Source organism: Spermophilus citellus (assembly GCF_964194105.1).
Source record: "Spermophilus citellus genome assembly, chromosome: 1".
Classification (NCBI taxonomy): domain Eukaryota; kingdom Metazoa; phylum Chordata; class Mammalia; order Rodentia; family Sciuridae; genus Spermophilus; species Spermophilus citellus.
Window position 1 is genome coordinate 238755170 of NC_138182.1, and position 22282 is coordinate 238777451.

The following is a 22282-nucleotide window of genomic DNA, read 5'->3' on the forward strand; positions in this document are numbered from 1 at the left end:
ATTTAGGCTATAGTATTATATCAAAGACAGTCAAAGGAGTCCAAACTAACATGCTTTCTAACTTAACTAAATGAACTAACATTTGTATACTTTGTATTGCTTAGCTAATGCAACATTTTACTACACAAAATTTAAAAACCAACATTTCTTAGTAAAATTTATATGATTTTTTTAAAAAATCAGATGATCATCATGAGCTAGCTCACTTTGCACTATATAATAAATGCTGTACTCTTTCTTAGCCTGAATATTATCCTTTATACTAAACAGAAGTAAATGCTTTTGGTTAAAAATCATGTGAATATTTAGGGGAAGAAGAATTTCAGAAAATTTTTCCAAAAGTTCTAGCAATATGTTTTGCAAACATCAGTAATGATGTGAAGACCAGGAAGAACTGAACAAAGTAGTCACATATGATGATTAATTACATTCCAAACCTATTTGAATTTTTCATTCTTTGGCTCAAATTGAAAATTTTTATTTTTATTTTATTTTTTTGCTTTATAAATGATAGTGTTAACATTCATAATAATTCCAATATAGAGGGCACTGAAAGTTTTGGCAAACACATGTTCCAAACACCAGCCTATTTCAACAACTTTTAATAATTTAGTTATACTCAAAGTGTACGGTGTGTAATAACCTGAAGAATAAAAACAAAAAACATAGGCTGGGCACAGTGGGCGCACACCTGTAATCCCAGTGGTTCAGGAAGCTGAGGCAGGAAGATCTCGAGCTCAAAGCCAGCCTCAGCAAAAGCAAGGTGCTAAGCAACTCACTGAGAGACCCTGTCTCTAAATAAAATACAAAATAGGGCTGGGGATGTGGATGTCAAGTGTCCCTGAGTTCAATCCCTGGTACCAAAAACAAAAAACAAAAAACAAAAAACAAAAAACAAAAAACAAAAAAAAAACCCCCACATAACCAAAAGGGAAAAAAAAAAGTCACACAGCAACTAAACTATCCTTCTTAATAAAAATTAAAACAGAGTAAAAACAATACAAACTGACCAAAGACACATTAAAAATTATATTTTTATGATTTATAAACAAAAGTATTTAATTTCACAGAAACAATTTTATGAATATAACAATTAAATTTATACCTACAGAACAAGAGGTAAACAGATCAATGAGAAAAAGCATATATAAATTTCACTATTTGATGATTAAGCATAATACAACCTTCTGGGATGACCATTATACTGCTTATTCAAAATATAAAAGATTATGGGTGAGTGTAGCTCAGGGGTAGAGTGCTTGCCTCACATGCGTGAGGCATTGGGTTTGATCATTAGCACCACACAAAAATAAATAAATAAGATAAAAAATTTAAAAGATTAATAAACTAAAAGAGAAGTTAAATGTGTTCTGTCAGCTGACAGTTCATCAGATGTCACATACAAAACTTGAAAAAATCTAGGAGTCCTGTTATAGTCACTTTAAATAAATAACATGTCCTCATGTACAAATCATTGTTGCTAAAAAGTTTTAAAGTTCTTAAAAATCATGCCAGTCCTGTTTTATGTAGTTTATAGACACTAACTATTTTAATCTTCTCAATGCTAAGAGATAGGTCCTCTACTGAGCCCCATTCTACAGAACAGGCATCTAAATCACAGAAAAATTAAGTCACTGTCTAAGGCTGCTCAGCTGGACCTATTACTGGGATTCAAACATAAGCAGCCTATCCCCAGAGTCCTATTATAATTATCTTACGTTCACAATATATTTGGCTAAACTACTTGCATGTTAGATAATCCATACATATTAAACAGTTACTCAAACAATGAAAAATTCTTTTTAAAACATTAATCTATGTTTTTTGTATGTGGTGCTGAAGATGGAACCCAAGACCTCATTCATGCTGAGCAAGTGCTCAGTGCCCGCTAAAAGATGTTTCTAAAATTTTCTCTTACAATATTCTACCAAGAAAAAGGAAACAATAACATTTTTTACAGCAGTTATCAAATATTTCTACAAGAATAAAGCCATTTCTATGGCTCTAATTTCAAAAGCTATCTCTCCCAGAAGAATACAAAACCTAGTGAGGTCATCACCAAGAATCCCATTCCAATGGAAACAAACTCCTTCACATTCACCTTTTTTTTGAGTCCGGAACATTTCCAACTGTTTCTGTTGCTGTCGTCTTAATGTGTTAACAATAGCTATTGCTAGTCTCAGTGCTTCTCTGGGGTACCCATGAGAACGTAATGCATCCACTCTTGCACAGGCTGTAGGAACATGTTCTAAAACAGAAAACCATGGGGTAAAGTTGCCACTGTCTACAAAAACAGATTTAATAGTAAGATGTTTCTCCCAAAATACTATTAAAAAGACATGAGAAACCATTTCTAGACTTGGATTTGAATGAAAAACCCAGCTCCTATTGCCAAGCATTCATCCATCTCCCATTGAATCTCTCAATTCTCCACCTCCCACTCTAATAATGCTATAGAAACTAGACAAAGAAGTAAGTCATGGAAATGTCTTTCCGGTTTGGCCACTTACCATGCCAGAGGGGCCACCCGCGGGAGTCAAAGAGGGAGTTTTCAGTGTCGTCATGGTAACAGTAGTTGGTGTATAGGTCACTGCTGATAATGTGCTGCAAATGGCTATCCTGCCAGTGGAGATCGCATGCCTCGATGGCTCGTGTGAACACTGTCCGATGTGGCCTGTTCGATGAATCTGTTTTTTCCACAATTCAGAAAGCCGTGTCAGCTATTGTTCACATGTGAATAAATCAGTCATACCATTCTGTGGCCAGATGTTCATGAACACACCCACACACAATGTCCTGCACCCCCTAAGCAGAAGGGAGAAGGGTGAATTTTCTCACATCCTAAGTACTAAGAGGCAAGTCAGCCCAAAGAGCCACCATTCACTCACTTGCTTTATCAAAACACAAACATTCGGCAGCCATTAAAGCTAAGGTTAAAGGCATCCTGCAAAAAGAACTGTCAAGTCTACTTTCCATGCCAAATACACTTAAAAGAGGCACTCGGTACAAAAATCATGTGAAAACTCACTGCTCCCCACTTCTGAGGTGCTGTGGTGGGCTGCCCCTGATGGGATCAACAGCTCTCACAAACACTATGCAAGAGATGTGACACCAGCCATGGAACCTTTCAGGAAGATTCATTCAGCCTTTAAAAATACGCATAAGGGTTGTGCTTTTGGTTATATTTTTTAACTATATTGTGCGGTTTTGCACAATTAAAACTATTATGCTTCTCGGGATATAATGATTAAATGCCACTTTATATCCCAAAGGGCATAAATGCATATATTTAACATTTCACAAAGCCACACAACATAGCTACAAAACAAACCAGCGCACTTACCTTGCCCCTACAGGCTGCCTCCTGACTCCTGGACAGGTTCCATGACTGGTGTGATGTCCCCAGCATAGTGTATGCCGGGGCATCACAAAAGAGCAGAAGCATACACTCCGAAGAGGGTTCAAGTTTCAGGACCTGACGAAGAAAAGAAATGTTTGGGGAATAAAGGATACTCTCACCTCAGCTCATGGGATATTTAATTCCTAAAAATTCTACCTACTCTCCCATCTCTTGGGTCCCCACTCCAAACTTACCATCAATGGTTCACAAACCCTAGCAAACCTCATACGAAAATCAGGGTAACAAATTATTTTTATTCATGTTTACTTAACTTAGCTCAAATGTTCTGAGACTCAAGTATAAGCAAAATATGGAATTTCCTTATGATAAGGTTTCATCTTCCTCTCCCTAGACCTTTATGTGAGCTCAGACAAAGCGAAAACATAAAAAAATCAAAGAACAACTAAGCTAAGAAGAATGGCTCCTGGAGCACTTTTTTAGTCCAGTCTCTCTATTCTGTTGGGAGAACTGACCAGAGCAAGGGAAGTAAAGTGAGTGCCAAAGTCACTCGGCCAGGTGGTGGCAAGATCAAACCACAGATATCCTTACTACAAATTCAGCTAATTCAACTATTCAGAAAGGCTCTTGAAAAGTCCTTAACAGAGACATTACTTCAGCTTGATCTCGGGGCAAGTTAGATATCTGTACCTGAATGGCAGACATATCAAAACATGTGGAATACAGATAATTTAAGAAGCATAAAAAAATCACATATCACCTACAATGGCCCCTACCTAGGTTCCTTGCTGGCAGTTGAATTATATATATATATATATATATATATATATATATATATATATATATAGAGAGAGAGAGAGAGAGAGAGAGAGAGAGAGAGAGAGATTGGAAGAGTAGAACAGTGCATCCTGCATTATTGAACCTATTAGGGTTTTTTGTTTTGTTTTTGATTTTTTGCTGAGCAGAATGAATATGTCTGTACCCAGGATGACACTGGTTCCATAACCTCTTGTTTCAGTTAATTTGTTTAGCTCAAATTACAGAAATAGAATTTAAAACTAAAAAGAAACTTTAAGAGCAACTTAGTATTACGCATTTATTAAAAGAACAAGAGCTCACAATCTGTTGTACTATTAGTAAAAGCAAGCTGTAGGGGCTAATTTCATTAGAAAAATTAAAAAAAAAACATGACTGTTCACCTATTTATATGTGACTGTGGGAACACAGAGAAATGTAGAGGACACACACCAGGCATTTAACATGGATAACCTCTAGATGAACAATAAAACAAATAGTAACAAAAAAGGCTCAATTCTCATAAAATGATATTTAAAAGAAAATGAAGGCTATAAAGTTCTGTCATAACATGGCAATGCATAAGAATTGATTCTATACATATACAATGGTTAAAAAGATGTGAAACTGAAAATCTGATTTGATTAGGTGTCAAAATTGTGGCCACTTTTTTAAAACCTTGGATGTCTCTCTGGTTATTCAGTTACTATAGTTAAGACTGAAAAAAAAAAAGAAACAGACTACCTAATTAACATTAAACTTGGGAAATTTAGAACAGTAAAAGGGAAAAAGTCTTAAGTTTTTTACCAAAACAATTAAAAATAAGACACTGGCTGTTATTCTAGTATATTTTTTAAAAACACTCTTTCAAAATATAGATTCTAATCTTATTTTTCATGAATTCTAACAAAGGACCTCATAAGAGGATTGCCTTCTAAGCACTATACATAGTCACTTTAATGTGTAAATACATCAAATCCTGCCATGGCCTGTGCCATAGGCACATTCAGTCCAGGTGGAATGGCACAGCTGCTGGGTTCTGTTGGCCACTGTCAACTCTCTCCTAGGGAAGAAAGCACTGAGGTACTGCAGATATGAGCCCCAGCTTCTTCTGACAGTCAATCAGGAGGGTGTGGGCATTCTCCTGAGAACAGGTGCTCTGGTGCCTTCAGGTAAAACAGCTATGAAACCAGGACCTCTTAAGCCAAACTGTAAATGAAATGAACTGTGGTATGAGGAGGCTGAATCACTTCTTACCATTTTCTAAAGCCTATGGAATATTCATGTTTAACCAAGAGTAACATAATAAATGGAGAGTAAAAAGTAAAGTATAAAATATCAGAATGGCAGTCCCCTAAAAGCAGGAAGTGAAACATAGAGAATCCAAATATGAAAACAGAAAGAAATCAAGATTGCCTGTGAGGCTGGGTGTGGTGGTACACGCCTGTAATCCCAGTGGCTCCGGAGGCTGAGGCAGGAGGATCACAAGCTCAAAGGCAGCCTCAACAAAAGCGAGGCACTAAGCAACTCAGTAAGATGCTGTATCTAAATAAAATACAAAATAAGACTGAGGATGTGGCTCCATGGTTGAGTGCCCCTGAGTTCAATCCCTAGTACCAAAAGAATTAAAAAAAAAAAAAAAAAAAAAAAAAAAAAGATTGCCTGTGAGGTGTCAGTATATCCTTTCCTAGCGACCAACAGAATAAATATTGCACAGCCAAACTTGAAAATTCTGAGTGTCTGGAAAAAAAAATGGGGGCCTAAAGGGTACTTTTATTTTCTTTGAAGTTATGAAATAAAATCATCATGAGCAATAAAGACAAAATGTATTTCAAATACTGAATTCAAGGCAAATATCCATACACAAAGCTGACAGAGCTAGACAATCAAGTCCTAAGACTTCTTTTTGATTGGACAAGTCTCTAGAGAGTAATACATACCATTTTCTTTCTTTGTAAAGACTAAAAACACTGGTAATACCTCATTTGAACTCAGCACATTGCCAAACTCTTTCTTTTTAGTAGTACCAACTACTTATAAAACCAGCACACAGAGGATAGTTTTGATTCTAGATTCTCCTAATGTAATTTAATCCCAACTTGCTTCTGTAATGACTTTAAGGTCTTTGAACTTTTCTCCAAAAAAGACACAAAATCATGCAAAAGTAGTGGTATAAATTAGCGAATGAAATCTGTATTTTCAAGAGTTATTAGCTAGCTAAGAATCTGGTTCTGAAAACAGAAAACCCTATAGTAGCTAGATAGAAAAATGAGGCCAAGGAAGATTTTGTTGTTGTTGTTGTTGTTTTGATGAAGAGGGACTTAAGCTAAATGGATCAATTCAATAGAAAGAGATTGGCTGAAAAAGCAGGATAGAAACGAGAGACAGGTTCTTCTGAAACATCTGGGGGCATTTTCGGTTGTTCCACAGATTGGAGGGCACAGTTAGCCTTAGAAGACGGAGATAAGTATACTAGACACTTCTCAGTAAATAAGTTTCCCAGTTCAAATGCCCAAAGCATTCCAGGCCCCTCAGTCCAGTCATAAAATGCTTCCATGCTACTTTCTAAAATGAAGAATTTTAACATATTACACAGTAGGACAAGTATGAATTGGGATAAAACATACAGCTTCTCAAGCATCTCAATAATTTGTTTTACAAAGTAATCTAATACCATTCTACTCTGTAGTTTTTTTTAATTAAAGAAAATTCAAACTAAATAATTAATGGCCCATTTTAACACATACTGATATGTGTAAATATTACATATATCTGTATTCTGAGAATCTTTTAAAAAGCATACAGAGATCTCAGGGAAAATTAAAACACACACATTCACAGTCAAAATATATTAAGTCCTTGAGTTACAATAAGCTCTGAAGTGGGTAAAATCAGTTCCCTAAATATAGTGTGTTATCCTTATAAACACACATATACAGTGAAGTACCTAAAAACTGAGCGAAACATTACTGTAGACTCACCTTGGTTGGCATTTGCACCCTGAGGCAGAGCATTAGTTAAGTTGGGTAATTCGCTGCCATGATTTCCATCTTCCCATGGACAGACATCAACACTGTTCCACTTTTTCAGCTGTTTTAGCCAACTCGCTTTCTGCTCCAACTTGCAGTGGGGATTTAAAACTATACACATCCACAGAGCACCTAATTTAAGGTAGAAAAAGTAATTTTTTAAAAATGATAAAAATCTCCAATTCTTATGTAACAGCTAAAGATAAATTTTAAATCACTTCAAGATAAATGCAAGTTTGCCACTGTTATAACTCAGTTCTCCTAAAGCAAGCCACAAATATAATATAGAGTTAAACAGGGGGAGGACAATAGGTCCCAACTCTGAACCTAGGATCCAAATTCTGTTAAACATAAAGAGGAAATATATTTCACAAATGACAATTGTAATCATCTTCCTACTTCTGTGACATCTTAGGGGAAAAGTCAGTAATATACAGAATCCTAAGATTTAGTTTACAAAAGATTCTATACTTGGATGCTACAATATACCATTTCATGGTTCTTCATGAAATGGCAACTTTCTAAGATAATTTGTTTACAATAAAATAATGTCATGCAATGGACACAAAAATAATTTCCCAGTCTCCCTACAGGAATTTCAAACTTTATTATGTTTATCAATTGGTATATATATATATGTGTATATGCTTATATGAACACTAATATGGAAACAAACAAAGATACTAATTGTGGTGCGTATAATACATACACCATATATGATATATAACAACAGTACAAATAGTTTGGGTAAAAAAAAAACAGTAAAATATCTTTTAAAACTAAAATTCATTTAAACAAGTCCTTAAACAATTAAACCAAGAACCAATCTTTACATAAATAAAATCACTAAATGTAGTTTTTTGTATAAATTAAATAAATACTAACCAAAAGTTCACTAATCTTTCAAAGGAAAATCAATAATGAATTTAAAGTAAAGGGACAACTCATGTTCTACATTCTTCAAAGGTAGTTAATTCAAGCAAGTATTTTATAAATTTTAAAAGTTCAAGTTTATTACTTTTAAAACATGATAGCAGTACATTCATAACACTTTCTCTTTGAAAAGGTATGTGTGCATGTCACTGTGTGTTTTAATCAGTTTTCTGTTAGCCACCTGAATAATGGAGACAGAAATGATCAATGTTTATGCTTGATTTGTCCAAAAGAGATTCTTTACATTCTTTCATATTTATAGCATTGGATTATCTTAAGTATGAAGTAAATTTTACCAACATAAAAATTTTAAAAAACCATAACCTAAGCCACAGATATTTAAAATCTATATTTCTATATTTTAAATGCCAATTTAAAAAAAACACAGTCAATTAAGATGGATTATGCCCACCACCTCTGCCAATGATTGCAACTAATAAAACTCTGAACAAAATACAAAGAACAATAACCTGAGGACTCTGAGAAGTAAACACAAGGAAGCAGATTGAGAGGGAAAATAAAACTTGAAGAAGTAACCCATATGGCTGTGATTTCCCATTACTATATTTCCCCTGGTTTTGACAACAGATTAACCTCATTAGGAAACTCTGTAGAGGGCTCATGCAGCAAAACCTTGAGAAAAACTTTATTTTCCTGGTATAAGAACTGAAAAAGAGACCCTCAGTTCAGGAGAAGGGAGGGGGAATCTTTTAAGTCCTGGTCACATCTCATGTGCATGAGACAGAATGAAGGCAGCACAGTAGCACAGCCAAAGCTCTGAAAACTAACAGACATTAGTATCATCACCTGAAGGAAGGGAAACAAGGTATGATCTAAACCTATTGTGATTGATTTGCTTGCTTAAAAAAAAAAAGTATTTTAATCTCCAGAGGATTTTAATAGAACCCAGACTCCACAATACAAAAATAAAAATATTCATGATTTAAAATTATTAAGTTTACAAAGAAATAGGAAAATGTGACCAAGTCTTAAGGGAAGAAAAAAAAAAACCAACAGATTCCAAGCAAGATAAACACGATGTTAGAATTATCAGCCCACACAATTTATAGTGATCACTAAACTCTTCAATGAGATAAAGGTACATTATTTAAAAAATTATAAAAGTAATTATCAGAAGTGAAATACAATCTATAAAATAGACCTGAACAGAAATTTTAGAAGTGAAAAAAAAAATTAAAAAAAAAATACCAAGGGGGGTTAATAGCACAAGAAGATGACAGAGGGAAATGTTAGTGAACTTCAAGACAGAAATTATCTCCTCTGTTCAAAACTGAAAAGAGCAAAAGGTTTATTAATGTTTGTATTACTAGGTGTCCATAGGACAGACAGAAAACTCTGGAAGAAATAATTACTGAAAAACTTCTCAAATCAGAAGAATAATTTGAACTTATAGATCCAAGAGGCTTAGTCAACCTCAGGAAGGATAAACTCTTAAGAAAACCATGCCCAAACAGACCACATAATCAAGTCACACTGGAAAGCAAAGACAACAGGGGGGGAAAAAAACCCCTTGAAAACAGAGAAAAACAAAATACCTAATATAGAACAAATCTTCAAATACTTGCAAATTTCTTACCACCACTCACAGAAGACAGAATACAATAGGACACTACATTTAAAGTGCTAAAAGAAACTGGTGTCAACTCAGAATTCTATAACCAGCAAAAATATCACTCAGGAATGATAATGAAATATAGGCATTCTTAAATTAGGGAAAACAAAGTATTTGTTGGTAAAGACCTATTCTAGAGAAAGTTCTAAATAAAATTATTCAGACTACAGAGAAATTACAGCAAACAGAAACAATTTCAGGAATAAAAAAAAGTAACAGAAATGATAAATATCTGAATACATATACTATTTATGCCTTTCTAAGTTTTGAAAATAAGCATGACTGTTGAAAGCAAAAATATAAACACTGTCTTACAGAGTTTAAATGCATGGATATGTAATACTCATAACTATAACATAAAAGAGAGAGTACAGTGATTTACACAATTGTTAGATTCTACATTCCTCTTGATGTGGCAAAATATTTATTCAAAGTAGACTGTTAAAACTTAGTATATTTACTATAATACCATAAAAAAGGATATCAGCAGATAAAACAAAAAGTACAACAGAAGTTAAATTAAATCAAAATTAATTTAAAATACTTAGATTCAAATAATCTTTAAAAAGGCCACAAAGGAAACCAAGAAACACCAAGGGAATAAACAGAAAGGAAAATTTAAATGTGAGACCTAAATTCAGCTATATCAATAATTTTATACAAGTGTTCTAAACATACCAATTAAAAACAACAGTTAAATCAGATTAAAAACCAAGAACCAACTCTGTGCTTGTGTAAGAAACTCACTGTGAATATAATGACAAACTGAAAGGATGAAAAAAGATACACCACAAAACACTATCAAAATAAAGATGGAGTGACTATGTTAGTATCAAATCAAGTGGCACATTACATAACGATAAAAAGTTCTCCAAAAAGATGTACAATCCTAAATAAGCATAGGGCACTCAATAAGACTTAAAAATACAGAAAGCAAAAACAAATGGAATTGAAATAGACAAATCTACAATTATATTTGGAGACTTCAACTTATAGATCCAAGAGGCTTAGTCAACCTCAGGATGGGTAAACTCTAAGAAAACCAATAACTGACAAAACAAGCAGAAAGAAAATTAAGAGAATACCTGAACAACACTATCAATCAACTATACCAAACTGTTATTTATAGGATACTGCACCTAACATTAACAAAAACTTACTCTTAAAATGCACAATTATCAAGAGCATCTATATTCTAAGGCCATAAAACAAACTGACAATTTATAAGAGTTGAAATTATATAAAGTACATTCTCTGACATAATAGAAATAACCTAGAAATCAGTTAACAGGGAACTTTGGGAAATCCCCAAATGTCTGTAAATTAAACAACACACTTTCACTCAAAGTAAAAGTCAGTCACAGGGCTGGGGGTATGGCTCAAGTAGTAGCGCTCTCGCCTGGCATGAGTGAGGCACTGGGTTCGATCCTCAGCACCACATAAAAATAAAATAAAAATATTGTGTCCACCTAAAGTTAAAAAAATAAATTTAAAAAAATTCAGTCACAAGAGAAAAAAAACATATTTTATGCCTGAATGAAGATGAAATAAGTGTATTAAAATTTGTAGCATGTGGCTAAAAATGTCTTTAGATGGAAATTTATAGCAGCAGATGCTTACTTTAGAAAAAATTCATATCAATAATCTAAATATCCACCTTAAAATGAAAAAAAGAAAGAGAAACTAAAGGCAAAGAAAGAAAACAGCTTCAGAAATCAATGTAACTGAAAACAGGAAAGGGAGGGGGTGGGAATCAACAAAACTCAAAGATGCTTCTTTTAAAAAAGATCAATGAAATCAACAAAGCTAACCAGGCTAACTGCAAGAAGCCACAACTATCAGTATCAGAAATTAAAGAGGGCACACAATTACAGATACTAGCGGTATTATAAAATTTATAATATAATTACACATATAATTTAAGATACTCTTCAAGAGTCATAAGGAAATAATTTTGAACAACTTTATGCCCACATAAATTCTACAAAATGGAAAAATTTCCTGCAAATAATAAAGTATTAAAGCTTACTCACATAAAGAACTAATAACCTGAATGGTCATAAATTTATTAAAGAAATTAAATTTGCAGTTGAAAAATCTCTAATAATGCAGGTCCAGATGCCTCCTTGGAAAAGTTTCCTTAGTATTTCAAAAATAACACCAATTCTACACAGAAATGGGACCAGCATTACCCTGATATTAAAATCAGACAAAAAACATTACCAACTGCAAAGAATTATCCCTGGTAAACACAGAAGTAAAATTCCTCAACAAGATGTTAGCATGTTGGCTGGCCACTTCCTGTTTAGCCATGGCAGCTAAAAATGCAACCGCTAGAGCTTGTGGACAAGTATATAGGATCAAAAATTTACATTGTGATGAAGAGTGATAACGAAATTGTTGGAACACTTCTAGAATTTGATGACTTTGTCAATATGGTGCTGGCAGATGTCACTGAGTTTGCAATCACACCAGAAGGAAGGAGGATAACTAAATTAGATCAGATTTTGCTATACAGATATAATATAACAATGCTGGTTCCTGATGGAGAAGGACCAGAAGTGTGAACAAATTTCCTTGACTTATGATAGATCCCATTTTGTTTTATAATGGCAACAAAATAGATTTTTTAATAGTCTAATGTTTAGATTATCTAAAGCCAATTTTCCCATTAAAGGGAAATGCTTTGAAGATGCACTGTATGACCATTTTTCTAAGTTAATCATGATTATCTTGGAAAAAGAAGAAATGAGTTTGTTTTTTGAAGACTGAAAAATAAAGGTGTTTTGGTTAGAAGAAAAAAAGAGATGTTAGCACATTAAATAAAGCACTATCAAAAAGGCAAAACCATAAACACACAGGGTTTATCCCAAGAATGCAGGGCTGGTTCAACATCAAAAATCAATTTGTGTAATTCACCACATTAACAGATTAAAGAAGAAAACATATAATCATGTCAACAAATGCAGGAAAAGTTCCTTATTCTTTCATGATAAATAAAAGCTCTCAGCAAACAAAAGAACAAAAAGTATAGACAAGAATAAAGGACATCTGCAAAAATCCTCACAGTTAGCATCATAATGCCAAAAGATGAAATGCTTTTCCTTTAATATCAAAACAACCCCCCCCCCAAAAAAAAGGCCACTTTTTATTTTTTTAAGTTGTTGATGTTGTTGTTTTTGGGTGGGTGGTGGCTTTTTTTAGTTATACATCACAGTAGTAGAATTCATTTTGATATTATTATATAGATGTCACTGAGTTTATAGTTTCAATTTGCATTTCTCTAATTAACAGAAAAGTTGAACAATTTTTTTCCATATACAAGCATGGAGTATATCTTATTCTAGTTAGGATATCATTTTTATGGATGTACCTAATGGTGGGATCCACTATGGTATATTCATATAAGTACACTGGAAAATTATTTCAGATTCATTCCACTGTCTTCCCTTTTCCCATCCCCCTTTCCTTTTTCTCTTTCCCCTTTGTCCAGTCTACTGAATATCTAATTCTTCCCCCATCTTCTCCTTATTGTGTGCTAGCTTCCACATAACAGTGAAAACATTGGCCCTTTAATTTTTTGGGATTGGCTTCCATTTACTTACAAATGTCATAAAGTCATTCTTCTTTATGGCTGAGTAATAGTCCATTGTGTGTGTGTGTGTGTGTGTGTGTGTGTGTGTGTGTGTACAAAGAGAGAGAGAGAAAGAGAGAGAGAGAGAGAGAGAGAGAGAACGAGCGCATAATTTCTTTATCCATTCATTTGTTGAAGGGCACCTCGGTTGGTTGCATAACTTAGCTATTGTGAATTGAGCTCCTATAAACACTGATGTGGCTGTTTTACTATAATATTCCAATTTTAAATCCGTTGGATATAAACTGAGGAATAGTAGTATAGTTGGGCTAAATGGTGGTTCCATTCCTAGTTTTTTGAGGAAAATCTCTATACTGCTTTTTCCAGAGTGGTTGCACCAATTTGTAGTCCCACCAGCAATGTATGATTGTACCTTTTTCCCCACATCCTTGCCAACATATACCTGTATTCTTGATAACTTCCATTCTGACAGGAGTCAGATAATATCTCAGTGTAGTTCCAATTTGTATTTTCTAATTAATAGAGAAGTTGAACATTTTTTTTCATATATTTGTTGATCACTTGTATTTCTTCTTCTGAGATGTTTATTTCCTTTGCCTATTTATTGATTGGGTTATTTGGTTTTTTGGTGCTAAGTTTTTTGAGTTCTTTATATATCCTGAAAATTAACACTCTATCTGAGGTGCAGGTGGCAAAAATTTTTTCCTTTTCTTTAGTCTCTCTTTTCACGTTCTTTATTGTTTCTTTTGCTGTGAAGAAGTTCTTAAGTTTGATGCCATCCCATTTATTTATTCTTGATTTTACTTCTTGCACTTTAGTAATCTTGTTAAAGAAGTCTGTTCCTGAGCTGTCATGTTGGAGTGCTGGGTCTACATTGTCTTCTAGTATATGTTGGGTTTGAGGTCTAATTTCTAAATCTTTGATTTAATTTGATTTTTATGCAAGGTAAATGATAAGGATTAAATTTCATTCTACTACATATGGATTTCCAGTTTTCTTTAGCAACATTTGTTGAATAGGTTATCTTTTTCCCAATGTATATTTTTGATGCCACAACTCTGTTCTTACCAATTCTATTCAGCATCACACCAAAAGTTCTAGCCAGGACAATAAAACAAGAAAAGGAGGTTAAAGGCAGTTGGAATGGATAGAAAGAAGAAGCCTTTGTACATAAAGACCATTACCTACAAAAAAAACACTTCTAAAACTATTAAGAAAGTTAATAAGATCATATGATACAAATTCAGAGACAAAACAAAAACTCCTACAGATATATATGCTAAATAGAACCAACCAGAAACCACAAAAGTATCCCCCCCCCCAAAAGTATCATTTATATTAGCACCAAAAATCATAAAATACTTGACTTATAATTCTAACAAAACATGTACAGCATCTCTATCTTAAAAACCGTTAAACACTGATGAAAGAAATCAGAGATTCTTTTTTAAAAAATGGAAAGTCACTGTATTCATGGATTGGAAAACTCGATATCATTAAGATGTCAATTATTCCCAAATTGATCTATATATTCAATACAACCTCATCCAAACTCTAGCTAGTGTTTGTATACACAATGAAAAAAATAGAATTAGCAAAACAATTCTGAAGAAGGACAAAGCTGGACTCTGAGTACCTGAATTTGAGATTTCCTATAAATTTTGATTGTTACAGTAATCAGAACAGTGCACTATTAGCCAAAGGAGGGCACAGAGACCAATGCAAAAGAATATTAAATTTATGAAAAGACCTACACAAATATTGTTAATTCAAGGTTGAAAATCAATTCAATGGAAATAAGATATGTCTTTTTAACAATTGGGACAATTAGATAGTCATGTTGGGAAAAATTAAAGAATCTAAATTGGTATGACATTATCTTATTTAAAAATGAACTAAAAAATGAGACCTAAACTTAAAACCTAAACTTAAAACCACAAAACTGCTAAAAAATATTCATAACCCTGCAGTAGGTAAAAGTAGTAGATAAAATACTAAAAGCATTATCCATGAAAAAACTGATGAAGTGGACTTCATCAAAATTAAAAACTTTCGCTCAACAAAAGACAACAGAATGAAAGGACAAGTTATAGACTAGTAGAAAATACTTGGAAATCATACATGTGACAAAGGACTTCAACCCAGAAAAAAAGTAAAACCTTCTCAAAACTAAGAAAAATGAATGAACCAATAAAAATGGGCAAAACCCAAAATGAGCTCCTAAGCCATGAAAAGACATGGAGGCCCAGTACTAAGTCGAAGAAGAGGTTCCACACTATATGATTCCAACTATACAACACTGGAAGAGGCAAAACTATGGAGACAGTATTTAAAAAAAATCATAGTTATCATTAGAGAACAGAAAGGATGAATAGATTTTTTTAGGACAGTGAATTACTCAGTAGGATACTATAATTATAGACATGTCATTATACATTTCCCCAAAACCACTGAAAGCACGGTATCAATAGTTAGTCTAATGTAAATTATGGATTCTGGGTAATAATGATGATGTGTCAGTGTAGATTCATCATTTGTCACAAATGGACCACTCTGTTGGGGGAGGGTGATAATGGGGGTGGCCATGAATTGAGGGGGGTAACTAGTATACAGAAAATCTCCATGCAATTTTTCTGTGAACCTAAAACTGCTCCAGAAAACTTGGTAATTTTCTTTGAGAAGGGAAAAGAAGTCTAGAAAGATACTTCATCAAATAAGATACATAAGATGGCAAACTGCAGACAAAAACATGCTTGCATTGTGTAACCATGAGGAAAATCAAATTAAAATCGCACAAGAGACTGGGGCTTGGGTTGTGGCACAGGGTTCAATCCCTGGCACCACATAAAAAAATTTAAAAAACAAATAAAAATTAAGGTATTTTTAAAAATCACAAAGAGATAATATCACACCCATGTTTTAATGGCTACAATTAGGAAAAAAAATAAGTCTGATAACAAGTACTGGAGAGGATGTGGAGCAACCGGAATGCTTATAAACTGCTGAGAGTGTAAATTTGCATACTCTAGAAAACAGTACATTTACTATATGACCCAGCAATACAACTCCTATAGATTTGCCCAAGAGAATAAAAAACTTATATTCACACTTACACTAAAATGTTTATAGCAGTTTTATTTGTAGTCCCGGCTGAATACAATTTGTAATGTCCTTCAGTTGGTGACTTCAAACTCATACATTCATGCAAGAAATTATCCTTCTGAAGTGACAAAAAACTAAAGCACTGATAAATACATAGTATCTTAAATGTATAATGATAAGCAAAGGAAGCCTAAATCCAGAGGTTATGAAATATCCACATACACGCTCTATGTGCACATATGTGTACAACCTCCCCACCGCCCCGCCCCACACTTACTTCACTATTCAACTTACAGGATATTTTGGAAAAGACAAAGCTGAAGGGTCTGAGAAGAGATCAATAATTGCTAGAAATTGAGAAAAGGTATAAGCTAACCACCAAGGGACAACCTTAGGGCATGGGGGGCGGTGGTGAGAGAATCTTCTCTGACTTCACTGTAGTGGTGGTTATATGATTACATGTACTTGTCCAAACTCAAAACTATATTAAAATATTTTAATAAATATATTTGTGTAAAAAGTATTTATGGTATACATTTTAAATTATAGTAAGAGTTACACAACTTTTAAAAATTAAACAATCATTATTAAAATTAACAGTTTAATTCTCCATAGTCAAAATTACTATTTCTATTTTAAAGATTCTTAGTCCATTCAAGCTGCTTAACAAAAATAATATAAACTGGGTGGCTTAGAAACAACAAAACTTTATTCCTCCCAGTTTCTGGAGCTAGAAAGTCCAAGATCAAGGCACTAGCAGATTCAGTGCCTACTGAGGTCCAGGTCCTCATAGATAGTGCCTTCAAGCCTCTTTCATGAGGGATTAATTCCATTCATGGATTCTCATGACAAAATTACTTCTCAGAGGCCTCACCTTCTAATGCTATCACACTGGGAGTAAGTAAATGGTTCAGCATACAAATGGGGTGGAGATGGGGGTGGGAGTGGGGTTCACAACTCTTCAGACCACAACAATCATCTGAGCTATATTCCCCAGCCCCAGACCACCACAACAGAGAAGTAAAACCCTCTATTTGTCTGAGATTCTTAAAAGCAAGATCCTAAGTATTCTTAGAAATTTAAATGATTTCTATGACTCTGAGAAAAAGGAAACACATAAAATTCATTTTAGACTTCCATGTTTACACTGTTATCTAATTAGAAAATTTTCATTTTGTAGAATAAGAAAAATTTTTAAAAAGCCAAGCCTTTATTAACCTACCTGTAATATTCTTTTCTTGCTCACCTCCCTAAACAGAGGTTTCATCCTGAAAGGATGTTCTTAATGTTAGATTCAAGTTCAGAGCCATAATAGATATGGTCTTTTATATTCACAGTCATCATTACAAAAGCTGTAATTAGTCTTAATAACCAAGTTAACCAAACTAAGTCATTCTCCAAATTTCATTAATTCAGAATCCCACTTTGAGCATTTATCTCCTTTCCCTCTACATGCCTGAAATATTTGTAGCTTTAAAAATAAAGCTCTATGATGATTAAACACATCATTCTGCTAGTCCTCTAAAATATTAACCCTTTTAAGAATTCAGCCAAAAATAGTACAGAGAACTTGGTGAGAGGTCAAAATCCTCAGCACTTAGAAGACATGGTCCTGTTTTCACAAAGAAGGCTTCCTTGCCTGCTATAAATTACAATGAAAACAAATTCAATACTTTTTAACTGCTTTCCTAGTTTCAACACTTCAAAGTATACAACAGCCATTATCCTATCACGGGTGTGTGAGTCAGTTTTTCAGAATTACCCATGGCACATTTCAGCTCTACCTATTCTCTACCCCAGCATGCTTTTTCTTTTCCTTTACACTACTCCACCTAATCTGCACTCAATGATTTTAGAAAAAAAAAAAAAAAAACTATAACATGAGGTAAAGTAAACCAAAACTAGGAAGGCAAGACTCTGAAGAAAATCAAACACCTCTCACCTAAGGTAAATGGTCCTAATCCACTTAGTGGTCATACATCTGTTCACACCTTAGATCTGAACAAACCGAAAATGTGGGTAGACTCTTACTTAAGCAGAATACAGATCATCTTGAAAGGCTTTGGTTACTTTTTTTGGTTACTTCTGCATTCCACCAATTGCAGAGTGTCACTGGATGAGAATCACACGCTTAGCAAATGTGGGCAACAGGAATTAACTTTACACTTATTGAATTATTACGACATTTTGTACAAATTATCACACCATTTCACCCTACCTCACAAACTCACTGTTTCATATTTCCAACTAGAAAAAAATTTTGATTCCATAAGCTCTGAAGTGGGAAGGCTAAGATACAGAATACATGTAAATATAACATATTCAACAGTTCATCACTTGAGTCTCTTTAACAAGCCTTTCTTGTTATTTTTCTATCCTCTAAAACACAGTCTGATTCTGTAGAGAAATGGCTCTCAATTAGGGGTGACTCTCCCCTCCAGAGGATATTTGGTTACATTTGGTGTAATTTTGGTTGCCAACAGCAAAAGGATGTTAATGACAGTGTGTAAGGCCCAGAGATGTTGCTCAACATCTTACAGTACATAGGACAGGCACCCAGAATAAAGAACTATTCTGCTCAAATGTGCCATAAATGAATGTGTGTGTTAAGCTAAAATAATCAAATTCAAGTAAACCACTCAACAGATGAGAAGAGCTGTTAAGTCAAGCAAGAAAAAAAGTTATTATAAAAACTTAACAATATAAAAGGTATCCCAACACACAATGCAATATTAAGTGCTGGTTTGTATGCTAATTTTTATCCCTTCAAGGTAAATTCTAATAATATCAAGTTATACATGTTGGATTTCTAATTGGATTCTATATTTAAAGCTTTTCAATATCTATCTTTAGGGTACAAAGATTCCTCCACCTAATTCAGCTAACATTTCTAAAAGTGAATGGCATCTACACTTATTTACTTAACAATAAGTGTTGTCACTTATTGAATCTTTACCTCACATTAACCCTGTGCTAAATATTTTACATACATTATCACATTTCACCCTCACAAAAACAAACAAAAGGCTCTATCTTGTAGATAAGGAAACTGAGATTCAGAGAAAAGCAGAAAGGTTATACTGCCATTAAAGCAAGAAGCCAGGATCTGGTCCAAGGCTCATGTTCTTCCCAAATCAATATTCTTAAATACTATGATGTTCAGCCTTCTTTCCAGCTTACGTGTGGGTCTTAACGTTCTTTATAAGTTAGGTATATGGAGCATGCATATATGAATTCTAAGATTAATGACTTGTCAGAATCATCTCACTCCTCTTTCAGCAATATAAGTAGTATGTTATTATCTAAAATTATTAAGTATCCTTAAAATGTACAGCTAATAACCCCCAGAGTTTAACCACGTATACTTATGTACTTATAACATGTCTCTCCCATGTGTAGGAAAAGTACATCCAACACAAAATTAAGAGGGGATCATGAACTGAAATCTACTTCTATGCATGTATAAGTTTATAGGGAAGAACCCAACTACTATGTATAACCAGAAGCCCTAATAAAATAAAATTTAACACAGGTCCCTCTAAAAAGAGCCTAATTACACTAAAGAAAACTTCATTTTTCAAGACTGATAGGCACAGCAAATAAGTAATTCCACTGCAGAATAAAATGGCAGATAAACAATCAAAAGCTTAACTTATGATTCAAGATTAATTATTCAAGTCAGAATAAATCCGTTTTCTCTGAAAACATTATGATCAGCTCTGCTAGAGTTAAGTCCACGTCAGCATTTCTGGGATAATGCATGCAGATGTGACTGAGTATGCTTTTTGCCTGGTAGAATATATTGCTGGGTAGATTTGTAACTGAATAAATCAGCTGGCCATTCTGTCTATTGTTACCATTCCCAGTCAATACAACTTGTTTATTTTAAGTTCCCTCTCCTTCCTGGGTTTGTTTTTTGTTTTGTTTTGATGTTGTTTTTACTGTCAAATATGAGCTACACATTTTTATGGAGTGCTTTTTTTTCCTGGGGAGGGGGTATAAATAGATCAATCAAAAACTACACATTCTCTATAAATGAAACCCTTGAAAGTGTTTATAAATATTTTTCAGGAAGATAAGTAAGTGTAGAATGCTACTGGAGGAAGCACAGGGCAATGACACTGAGGAGGAGAATGGGGTTAGTGAGAGACAAAGGAGCAGAAAAACCAAAAGCATCTTCTCTAAAGGGGAGAATAAGAAAGGTCTGTTGTTTCACTTTTCTTTGTTACAAATGCAGAAAATGAAGGCTGTTATATGGAAAGTTTAATTTATACTTTTTTATACCATGTATATTTTTATGAAGTAATAGCAGGCAAAGTACAACAATTACTTTTGGTATTTCCAAGGGTTCAACAGTTATAAAACAATTCATAATATTTACTGTATTTATTTTTGTTCTTAGAGGCTATCATAATAGTCTAGAATTTCATTCATGATCCAATTAACTAATTATACTTATTTAGGAGCCCTGAAATGCCTAATTGCAGTCACAAATAGGAGATCACTGGCATAATTAGTTGTGCTAGCGAAACTATAGTCACAAAATTTCTTGGGTCAGACCACACTAGAACTGTGACCCTAATTATTACAGTACTGTTTATTAGTACAATGCAGTCTTAATGTCAGTCACCTTATGTTTGGAAAATAAATTTAATTGGTAAAAACATTCTTTAAATTTGACATGCTAGTTTTTAATTCACTAAAACAGCTCTGGAAAAACTTCCAAATAAAACCACAGGGATACTATAAGAGAGTTTTATTTCACTCAGGTTAAGCAAGGTTAAATTCTCAGCTAAATCACTTAACCAGGTTCTGAGAAAATTCTAAAGTAAAATAACTACCTTTTTTTTGTTTGTTGGCAAGATAGAAAATAAACCATAGATATTCCAAAGCAGTTAACTAGTATCCAGGATAATGTTTCTTTCAGAAAAACCTGTGGTACTTAGAGTCTTCCCATCCCATTTGTCAATGCCATTGAGTCAATATGCAAGATTCATCAAAAACAGTTTGACCCCATTAGAAGCCTGGTTCCATAGGAGATCACAAAAGTCAGTTTCTCCAGTCTTTCTTCTTTTCAATGGAGTTTAAGAGAGAAAAAGAAGGAAAGGCAGAAAAAAAAATCATAGAGAAGAGGAGAGGCACAAAGGCAGATGAATTTTTTGACAGTCAATAGGTGGTAAGGTGAAGGAATGCAAACTGCAGCAACCTACAAGAACATTTTTCACATATTCTACACTGGCTACTTAACTAAGTCATCTTTATGAACAGTTCATGGTTCATCCAACAGTGATGACTCCAAGTCTGTGTAAATCTGTTTCTGAAAAGACTCGACTGACATGTAATAGTGTCTTATAACAATGATTTTCATTCTAATACATGAAATTTATTAGATCAATCCTCAAAATGTTCTAAAACATTATATAATCTTATTTCAACTGCTTTTTATTTTCATTTATTTATTATGTAAACACTAGGTTCTTGTTAATTTACCTCTTGAAAAGCACTCAATGGTACACAATCCATATTTTCACCTAAGCAATTCCCTGAGCCATTGGTACAAAGATTTTCATTTGCTAGAGAGAACTGGTTTAGGACAAAAGACATCAAGAGCCCTGCTAAAAAAAAATAATAAAATTTACCAACACTGATTATTCCACAGCATGGATGGTCAAGTAATACTCTATTTGCATGAGAATCCCAACAAAAATGGATTCTTGCAATATTCTGTTGGATTAGAACTGAAATTTTATTCATAAAAATTATTTCTTCAGCCACTGACTTTTCTGTGGAGTTCAGAAAGAACCTATGATGAGTGTTGGGTTTCTTGGAGAACAGTA

General features: G+C 33.7%; 2 protein-coding genes across 2 annotated transcripts in view; one reads left to right on the forward strand and one right to left on the reverse strand.

Annotated features, from left to right (window-relative positions):
• The window catches only part of ZSWIM6 (zinc finger SWIM-type containing 6), a gene marked incomplete at its 3' end in the record, with an annotated part of 190587 nt that overhangs the window by 16911 nt on the left and 151394 nt on the right, over window positions 1-22282 (reverse strand). The window contains exons 5-7 of the mRNA XM_081291106.1: window positions 7135-7314; window positions 2511-2687; window positions 2102-2248 (exon numbers count right to left, since the gene is read on the reverse strand). Coding sequence (XP_081147232.1) covers window positions 2102-2248; window positions 2511-2687; window positions 7135-7314 — 504 coding nt within the window. The remainder of the gene's footprint in view (window positions 1-2101; window positions 2249-2510; window positions 2688-7134; window positions 7315-22282) is intronic.
• Window positions 12080-12381, forward strand: LOC308647189 (U6 snRNA-associated Sm-like protein LSm5). The gene has a single exon (XM_081291163.1). The coding sequence runs from the start codon at window positions 12127-12129 to the stop codon at window positions 12313-12315; it is 189 nt and encodes a 62-aa protein (XP_081147289.1). The 5' UTR covers window positions 12080-12126; the 3' UTR covers window positions 12316-12381.